Raw genomic sequence first — 10,252 nt, forward strand, 5'->3', positions numbered from 1 at the left:
CATCCGTTTACGGTGGTACCTCAGGTTACATACACTTCAGGTTACACACTCCGCTAACCCAGAAATAGAACTTTGCTTCAGGATGAGAACAGAAATCGTGCTCCGGTGGCGCTGCAGCAGCAGGAGGCCCCATTACCTAAAGTGGTGCTTCAGGTTAAGAACAGTTTCAGGTTAAGAATGGACCTCCGGAACGAATTAAGTACTTAACCCGAGGTACCACTGTATCTGTATTGTGTAGCTGAGCTCTAAGAGCTTAGTACTTCAGTTAGCTTGGCAATGAAAGCTGTACCAGAAATGGACATTTTGTGCCAAGCGTGTTGAAAAGATAACATAAAGAGGATGGAGACATGGTTTAGTACTTTCTAATAATTTATTTGGGCAGTAACATTCGTTAGACAAGAAAGGTCGGAATTTTCTTTCTTGGAAGATTTTAAAAGGGGTCTGGATGAGCATTTAGGGCACAAGTTAGTATAAAGTGAGATATCATCCTTTTGAGCTACTTATTTTAGATAACCAAGAAGCACCGAGAGAGAACAATACTGTTCCAATACCCCCTTATTGAATAGGTTCCCCTCCTTTTCAGTTTGCAACAGAGGAATTTTTGAGGCAGTGGGAAGGGAATGAAATGCATGCAGAACTGAAAGAAGGCAGTGCAGAGGTGATAAATAATCCCCTTTCTTCCATACTTTGCCTTCTTCCATCATTCTTGTTTACTCACACACCTGCCAGGTACAGCTCTCCTTCCCCATACCCTTGTTCCACCTGAAGCACCAATTCTGGCAAAGGGAAGAAGAAATTACCATATTGGCCTGATTATAAGCCACACATCCTTTCCAAATTCCGACCGTGAAAAGTTAAAGTGCAGCTTATATTCGCAACCTTATGATATCTCTGCTGAAACAGCTGCCCACGAGGGCCGTCAGGGGTGCGGGACAATGGCGCCCGTCCCAACTGCAGCTCCCAAGCCTCCCCCGAACTGTTGGAAAGAAGGGGGAAGGCCGCCGGCAAAGAGCCCAGAGAGCAGCCCGGGAGTGCAGGGCAACGGCGCGCAGCCCACCCACTGCTCCCAAGCCTCCCTGTGCTGGTCCCGGGGGGAAGGCTACCGTTACTGTAGTCAAAGTTCAGTCCTGAGTCACTAGCCTGGAAATAGTTCACAAGGTGCGAGGCGAGGTCCAAAGCAGGGAGCCGGGCGGGGACAGGAACACTCGAAGATCAGAAGCAGGAAGCCGGGCGGGGAACAGGAACGCTGGAAGGTCAGAAACAGGAACCCGGGCGGGGAACAGGAACATTGGAGGGTCAGGTCTGGGTCTGGACAGGAGCAGGTACTCAACGACGACGTTGCTCCCGCAACCTGGGACCGGGCTGACTGGCCTTTATCTTCTCTGAGGCCAGGGGCGGTCCCGGCCCCCAGGAGCCCCGCCTCTCCTGGCCTTAAGGCGAGCACTCCTCCTGGGAGAAACCAGTTCCCTTTGCCTCTCTGCCCTAAGCCTCTGCAGTTCAGGAGAGGCTGAAGGGTTACTGGGCCCAGGGGGAGACTCACCTGTAGGCACTGAGTCCTCAACCACCTCTGGAGCCAGAATGGATTCACCTGGTGCCTGCTCCTGAGGATCCGGCACAGGCGCAGGCTCCTCAGAATCAAGGTCCTGCCCCAGTTCAGCCGGCCCTGGAGGCGGGGACTCCTGTGCAGGCTGGGATTCCTCCGGTTCAGCCTCTGAATCAGATTCCCAGGCCATCACACTCCCTGAGCTACCGTAAGGAAGCAATTGGAAAGCAGACTGAACAGACAACACCCCCCCCCAACCAGCCTCTTTTATCTCTCCCCCCCCCCCCATTTTAAAGGTGCGGCTTATTTGCGGGTGCAGCTTATATTCGGGCCAATACGGTATTGACGCATACTCAGTCAGTAAGGCAGCTTCCTGTATAATACAATTACTACTGCTGTTACCTGTTAAATCTGTGGCAGGACTTTTTCTCCTCTCTGCCAAGTTGAAATGATTGGCTCCAACCACCTGAGAGTGTATCATGTTAGTTTACATCTGTTTTTAACAGGAGTACGCTAAGATAGCTTGCAGCAAGACTCATCCTTGTGGTCACCCCTGTGGCGGTGTCAAGAATGAAGAGCATTGCTTGCCCTGCTTGCATGGTTGCGACAAGAGCACCACGACCCTTAAACAAGATGCTGATGACATGTGCATGATTTGTTTCACCGAGGCACTTTCGGCAGCACCAGCTATTCAGGTTTGAATGTTGTGTTTAATATACAGAAACTCTAGCTGATTCTCAGAGGTTCCTAGTTAATCAGCAGGGAGCAACTTTGTAGAAATCAGGTTTATGCCAGCATGTAAACTATGAACTATTCAGAGCTGCTGTTTTTGTGCTGCTTTTCCAGGTAGTGTTAATTGCTAATAAATTATGATGCAAGAATTTCTGCTGTTCCAATTCTCAGAGCATTGCCAACCTTCTTTGGTTCCAAGTTGCATTTGTAGCTGGTCTTCCTTTGTCAGGTTTATCCAGTGCTGAAATTTACCCTAATGATCGGTTCAACCCATTCCAGGTGTGCTTTTACCAAGTCACCTAGTTAATGCCTTGAGTTATCTCATATGGATGGTCTCTATCATGAATTCACAATCCTTGACTTTGCTCCCGATCAGTTTTTATTCCAAATGTCTGGCTTCTGTACCAAATTGCATGTGCCATTCACAAGCTTTTTCTAATCTAAGTCAGTTTAAGCAGCTGTTGGATCTTTTAATCCTAGCTCTAGGTTCTGAATAAGGTTAATGCAGTGCTTTATTAGTTGTATTTGTTTACATCGTTTTATTATCTACAATGTTCTTTTAACAACTTTTTTGTAATTATCTACTGTGTGAGATTCAATTATGTCTGCAGGCTTGAGCATAATGTGCTGGCATAATGTGGCTTCCTGTTTCTCCCTTCCATCACCACATTTCAGGGTCTGCTTCAGAGGGTCTTCAAACCCTCTGGAACATATTTTGAGTGTACATAGGTGGCTGGAGAGGAGAAACCAGAAGTTATGTTGTACTAACAGACACCAATTCACACTGTGTTGGGTATCACCCATTTTTTCTTACTGTATAATCAGAGTAAACAATTTTTCCCCCTGATTTGCAGTTTGACTGCTTTAAGGCAAAGCTTAATATTATGATGTGTACCAGGGATTATTTCTGTTAATGTATTGATAAATCTTCCTCTTCACAGTTGGACTGTAGTCATATATTCCATTTGCAATGCTGTTGCCGAGTTTTAGAAAACAGATGGCTTGGGCCACGGATAACATTTGGGTTTATGTCCTGCCCTATTTGCAAGGTGAGCCAATGGTCAAGCGCTATTTTAATACCTTGAGAAACAAGTCGTATTGAAGGGCTAAGAAATGTGCTCATCCGATTTTCAGGATTGAAATCAATGTGAAATGGATAGTCTTTAAGGACATTACTAGGAAATATTAAGGGCTTGATCGAAATTCTAAATTATTGATTTGCATGCTATAAATTTCCAGGGAATTTAAGAAACAATTGGTGTGTCTGCTAAAAAATAACCTCCAAAATAACTGTGTGCAACAGTTATGTCTCTGGACCATTACAGTAAATGTTAGAAACTGCTCAAGTTAGCAGTGTATGCAAAGAATGTGTGATCTGGAAGAAGTAAATGGGGAATAATTAGTGATTTAACATAATATAACAGGAAGGAGCAAGCACCCTGTGAAGGAAATGTGAAACAAATTGCACATTTTGAACTATGGAAATCACTGACATGTTTCAGTCACACCAGTAATATGTGCTGAGGCTTTTAAATACATTAAAATAGCTATGGTTAAGGAATAAACAATATTTTCTTGCCTCTCTGCTTTTGCATACTTGCTGTTAACAAATGTTATGCTAAACATTGATGGGTGTTTTCTCATTTCATCTATCAGCAGCAATTATTTGTCACCCAATAACAAGGCTTTCTGGATAACACACAACAACAATAAGAAAAAAACAATCAAAGCCATAAAACTAAAAAATAGAATACAGCATAAAAACACAACATCAAATAATAAAACCAGTACAGCAAGCTTCTCAGCAGATCTTGAACATTTCAGGAGTTATTCTAAAAACAGTTAGATTACTAAAAGATTTTTTAAAAGGCTGGGAAAATACAAAGTACTTCACTGGGCACTTAAAGGGCCACAATGTAGGCACCAGACATTCTTTTACCAGGGCATCATCACTGAAAAGGCTCTCTCGACAGGAGTGTTGAGACTCTTACCATGTTGGTCAATAGGCATTTTGCTATTTAAAATTGATGTGTGTGGACCTTTGGGTTGTTTTTCATTAGTTACATGCCAAATAAAATCTTCATTTTTGCCAAATGCTTGTTTACAAATTGCTTATTTTCTCTCTCCTCTTTTCTGTGGGTTTCTAACAGAACAAAATTAATCATACAGTATTAAAGGACTTGCTTGATCCAATCAAGGAGCTCTATGAAGACGTGAAGAGGAAAGCACTGATGAGACTGGAGTATGAAGGACTGCACAAAAGTGAGGCCATCACAACACCCGGAGTTCGGTTTTACAATGACCCTGCTGGCTTCGCTATGAACAGATACGCTTATTATGTTTGCTACAAATGCAAAAAGGTATGATTTGGGGCCTAGATCCATTGTTCAGATTAACCAGATTAGGAAATTGCCGAGGCGCTGGTATGGGTCTGCAACCCTTGGTGAGTCAGGGAGGTTCCCTGCATGAGAGGGCAGGCTCTGGTGGACTGAGCAGATGAGACCAACAGTCGGCCCAATGGTCAAGAAGGCGGTTTCTGCACATGCTGTAAAGGGAAGAGAGGGGCAGATGGGACTCGTCAACATGGGAAGGTAGCCCATCTAGGAGAATAACTCTGATCCTAAACCTCTGCTGCCTTGCGGCCACACTCATTTGTGAGAAAGGCTTTGGAAGTAAACCCCGAGGAAAAATCTGTATCTGCTGCCTTGCAGGATATCTTCGGGGGAAGAAAAGGCTAAGGAGTACCGTATTTTAGGCTCTATAAGACACACCAGACCATAAGACGCACCTAGTTTTTAGAAGAGGAAAACAAGGGGGGGGGGATTCTGAATCCCAAAAGCCAGGACAGCAAGTGGGATCGCTGCGCAACGATCCCGCTGGCTGTCCTGGCTTCTTGCTTGGCCGCGCACAGCCTTTCCCGGCTCTCCCAAAAGCCGCACTCCCTTTAAAGAGCACGCGGAGTGTGTGTGTGGCTCTTGGGGGCTTTTCCCCGAGGAGGGAGAAGGGCAGCCCTTCTCCCTCCTTGGGGAAAAGCCCCCAAGAGCCACACACACGCTCCACGCAGCTCCTTAAAGGGAGCGCTGAGCAGAGCCTCCTGCCTGCATTCACTCCATAAGACGCACACACATTTCCCCTTACTTTTTAGGAGGGGAAAGGTGCGTTTTATAGAGCGAAAAATACGGTAAGCCCTACACAAAACTGTAGTGGAGTCCTTAAAACGGTTAGATGGCGTCTTGTATGCCTCCTTCCAGCAACTCCTGCAGCCAAGCTTTGCTTTCCTCTGGACCACATCAGCAAGGTCGAGAGTCGGTTCCTGTCTTCTGGCCAGCCCAGGACCCCCATGCACACTGCCCAGGAGAGGTCACTTTGGTGCTGCAAAGGATTCTGTCAGTTGTGCCAGAAATAGATACAATCTTCCATGCATGGTAAAAAGCTGATCTAAACTGTGCAAAAATATTTTAGAACCTAATTCCATGATTGTACCTTTTCAATTCCAGCTTTATTTTTGATATAGGCATTTAAAAGACTTGCAACCCTCTACTGGTAATTTTCAATTAATAATGTAAACTTCAGCAGCTCTCTTTTCTTCAGCTCCTGGTTACAGGCACCTCCTCTTTCTGTACAGTGACATCTTTTGGGGGACATTTTTTCAGAAAGGTAGAAGTAACTAGAGGAAGTAAGCAAGAACTCTTTCTTCCAGCATCTGGAGGGGCCACTGGTTTCCCATTCATGCTCTGTTTCTTATGAAACCACATCCTGACTACTTGCTATCCCTGACAAACCCCCCTCCACCCCCAAACAAGGATGTTGAAATGTAGAAACCCTCTGCTTTAATTGTTAGCACATCCAAAATTAGCCAGGTAAATGTAAGACTTCACCAATAGTGAACCACCCTTATGCTTGAGATCTATAGATACACACATGGAAAAATATTATATACTAAGAACATTTCATCTGTTCTTCTTTGCAAATCAATTTACTTCTGAGATGCTGTAAATGAACTGTACAGTGGTACCTCGGGTTACATACGCTTCAGGTTACATACGCAGTGACGTAGCGTGGGTTGTCAGCACCCGGGGCAAGGCAAGTAATTTGCGCCCCCTAACCCATGGATTTGTGCCCCCTAACCTGTGGATTTGCCCTAACCCCAGATGTTGCGCCCGGTGCGCCCGGCCCCCCCTGCACCCCCCACGCTACGCCACTGTACATACGCTTCAGGTTACAGACTTTGCTAACCCAGAAATATTACCTCGGGTTAAGAACTTTGCTTCAGGATGAGAACAGAAATCAGGCTCCGGCGGCACGGCAGCAGCAGGAGGTCCCATTAGCTAAAGTGGTGTTTCAGGTTAAGAACAGTTTCAGGTTAAGTACAGACCTCCGAAACGAATTAAGTACTTAACCCGAGGTACCACTGTACTGTCTTCAGTTTTCCATGTCCTGATAGTCTTTTGTATGTTTTCCCTCTTAGGCCTATTTTGGTGGAGAAGCGCGTTGTGATGCTGAGGCTGGCCAGGGAGATGACTATGATCCTAGAGAGCTCATCTGTGGTGCCTGCTCTGATGTTTCACGGGCTCAGGTAGGAAAACACTTTTGCTTTGCTTTTTTTAAAAAAAACAACATAATAAATGTACATAGCGAAACAGCTTTTAACTCACGCTAGTTAGCTTAACCTGTGGTTTTCCCCCTTTTTTTCCTCACAGATGTGTCCTAAACATGGTACAGATTTTCTAGAGTACAAATGTCGTTATTGCTGCTCAGTGGCTGTGTTTTTTTGCTTTGGGACAACCCATTTTTGCAATGCTTGTCATGACGACTTCCAAAGAATGACTAGCATTCCTAAAGAAGAACTTCCACATTGTCCTGCAGGTAACATTTTAAAATGGTAGTTAAAGGTATCTTGGAATAGCTTTAAACTCTTGGAAAAGTAGGTAGCATGCCAGATAGTCTTTAAGCAGGATCTGCTACAACAGATCCTTGCACAGATTAGTATTTCCTGTTCAGATTTTCATAATTATGTTCAGTTTTATGCATGGAGGCTGAGTTATTTGAAAATAATATCAGATGTTTTATTCCCCCAAATAAGCAAAGTGATCACATTAAAACCAGTAGCAAAATGGTCCCCTCCCTTCTCAAACAAATTTCACAGTGCCTTTTGGTACATGCATGAAGAACAGAAATTACAAATATCCTATAATGTGTGATCGGTGTTCCTGGGTCAAGAAAACGGGGGCGGAAGGAGGGGGGAAGTAACATAAACCCTTTAGGAAGCCATAAATTCAATGTTGAGGTTTTCTTAGTCTCCAAGACCACAAAGTATAGACTTTTTGTGGTTCCCTTCAACTCCCTTCTGACAAGAGGTTCGTGTTAAATGCTTGTCCCCTGTGTAAGCCTTCAGTTTAACATGTCACCTGATTTGTCAAAGTGTTCAATTTTTACTCATGCCAGGTGATTCTTACAGCTTTCTTTCCACAAGAAGAGAGGCACCATGCACAGTATGGTCAGATATCTCTCTCTCTCTCTCTCTTTCAATTTGGTTGGATGGGTGGGTTACCTTTAGCATAAAGATTTGAACCCTTCAGTGGTGTAGCTTTATAAATTTCTCGGTGCTTGTGCAATGTTTTACAGATTTTGTTTGGTCTTCTTAAACTTTTTTGCAGGTCCCAAGGGCAAGCAGCTTGAAGGAACAGAATGTCCCCTTCATGTAGTCCATCCACCTACTGGCGAGGAATTTGCACTAGGCTGTGGCGTCTGCAGAAATGCACATACTTTTTAGTCCATAGTCCTTTAATTTGCCAGAGCAAAGCTGCTGTCATCCCACAAGTGTCCTGAGTTCATTATAAACCACAATTAAAATGAGGATGGGACCATTTGATAACACAGGAAAAAAGGAACATAATACGGGAAGATGGATGCCAAATACCATGTACATAATCCTTGCTTTGGGGAAAGTGACATTTATGACCCAAGACATCAAAACTTGTGAGGTGTTTGCATGTGGCCATTACGTGCATCAGCTACAAAGCATTGGACACTTGCAAATAAATAATTGCTGTCAAAGAGGCTCTGTTTCCGTGGACTCCAAATGATGCTGGATATCAGATGAAGAAAAAGTTGATTATTGTATACTGACTTTTTTGTAATCCTGTACAATTGTAACTGCATCACGGGTAGGGGTGGAAAAAAAAGGAATATTCTGGTTTATTTCTTAGACTGTTATTAAAGTGTTAGGAAGGCATAAATGTAACCAGTATCACGCTGTATATATAAAATATCAATGTTTGTCCTGTATAAGAATTACTAAATTGTAAACAGCAGTTTCATTTAAACTTCTGGGTTATGTTTGAGCCTGAAATTTTAATGAAGTGCAATACTGAGTGTGCCTCATATCTTGCAGCTGTAAACATAATGGAATGTACATGTCAATAAAGCCGCTGTACATTTTTATACAGTGAAAGTCTAATGAATGTGAAAGAACTTTTATTTGGGAGTGGAAACTCTTAACTATCGAAAATGAATTTATTTGAAGGGCGTTCTTACTGAGGTAAGAAAACACTTCTGTTTTCCTTATCAATTTTGACGCAGCGCTTTAGCAAATAAAACACACTCCTTTTCAATCTAGAAAAAAAACACACCCTTTATCATTTTATACCACAAAACCTCCCACCCTGCTGCATCCTGAGTTACTTTGGTTCCTCTTCTGAAATGAAGTTGTTTCAGGACCAAAGTGTGTGCAGTCGATAACGGTACAAAGTTTGTAAAAGAACAGAGTCATGAAATTCTTGCTGTTGTACTCTCTTAAGGGGGTGCTGTGTAATTATTGTAAATTACCACCTCCCACAACCCCCCCTCCACCAAAAAAACCTGTTTTATCAGTTCACTCATAAAGAGCATTCCTGGAGTCTTCATGCCACCCATCTTCCCACATAATGTTCAAAATGCTCAGTTGGTAGAGCATGAGACTCTTCATCTCAGGGTCCTGGTTTCAAGCTCTACTTTGGGCAAACATTCCCGTATTGTAGGGGGTTGAACTAGATGACCCTCATGGTCTACAATTCTCTGATTCTCCAGAATGCTTGTATCCCTCCGATGCATGTCAGGCACTCTGGAAACCACATCAGACACCCAGGATGTTTTAATGTATTTGTAATCTTTTGTTGGAAGCCGCCCAGAGTGGCTGGGGAAACCCAACCAGATGGGCGGGGGTTAAATAAATAAATAAATAAATAAGCAAGCAAGCAAGCATGCAAGCATCCTAGGTACAAATTAATGGGATGTTATTCCAACATTAGGAAGTTGAGCACTCTGGAAAAAGCCTATTCCATAGCAGCGGATATATTTTGGAACACACACAAATGGAGGAAAGTGCTGTCACTGTTGTTTCTAGCTTCTTTTGTGATTTGGTCAGTGAATTTCTACAATGAAAATTTGGCCTCTGTCTCTGAGCCTGTCTTCCGAAACCTGGAAGATGTTTTCTCCAAATTCAGACACAACAGAGGCTGATCATGATCAGTCTGGTGTGATGAACTCCACACATAAGCAGAGATTACTACTTCACATTTTCAGGACTGAGCCATGCATTTCAAATATCTTCTCCTGTGCTCTGATGTGGCCTCATTCAAACATAACCATTATTTTTGTCTATTGGCTGGAATACTCCGTTCTTTTAATTTAAAAAGTGTTTGGATAATGAATAGTTAAATTGATTCTTTTTGGGGTGGGGGTGTGGAGTTGCACACAACTGGAAGCAAGCTTTCCTCGCATTGTAAAAGCTTTTGCCGTGTTTAGCATAGATGTAAACGATACATGAATTCAAAAATTGTAGCTTCGTTTCTAAACGAGGTCTGGAGTCAAACGTGTCTGAAAAAAATCACACTTGGGCCCTCATACATGAAAGCTCTTCCACTGGTGTTGCAGAAAATAACTGATTTTTTATTTTTTTAAGAGGAGACAACTAACTGCACTCTGCACATATATCAT

General features: G+C 43.3%; 1 protein-coding gene across 19 annotated transcripts in view; it reads left to right on the forward strand.

The window, feature by feature from the left end:
• MYCBP2 (MYC binding protein 2) overlaps positions 1-8,735 on the forward strand; it is a 140,974-nt gene extending 132,239 nt beyond the window's left edge. For all 19 annotated transcript variants that reach the window (XM_077927743.1, XM_077927733.1, XM_077927735.1 and 16 more), the window contains 6 exons: positions 2,050-2,238; positions 3,217-3,324; positions 4,426-4,635; positions 6,744-6,851; positions 6,976-7,141; positions 7,933-8,735. In XM_077927743.1, the coding sequence (XP_077783869.1) occupies positions 2,050-2,238; positions 3,217-3,324; positions 4,426-4,635; positions 6,744-6,851; positions 6,976-7,141; positions 7,933-8,048 (897 nt within the window). In that variant the 3' untranslated portion in view covers positions 8,049-8,735. The remainder of the gene's footprint in view (positions 1-2,049; positions 2,239-3,216; positions 3,325-4,425; positions 4,636-6,743; positions 6,852-6,975; positions 7,142-7,932) is intronic.
• The last annotated feature ends 1,517 nt before the right edge of the window (positions 8,736-10,252 follow it).

This window comes from Podarcis muralis, chromosome 4 (assembly GCF_964188315.1).
Source record: "Podarcis muralis chromosome 4, rPodMur119.hap1.1, whole genome shotgun sequence".
Lineage (NCBI taxonomy): Eukaryota > Metazoa > Chordata > Lepidosauria > Squamata > Lacertidae > Podarcis > Podarcis muralis.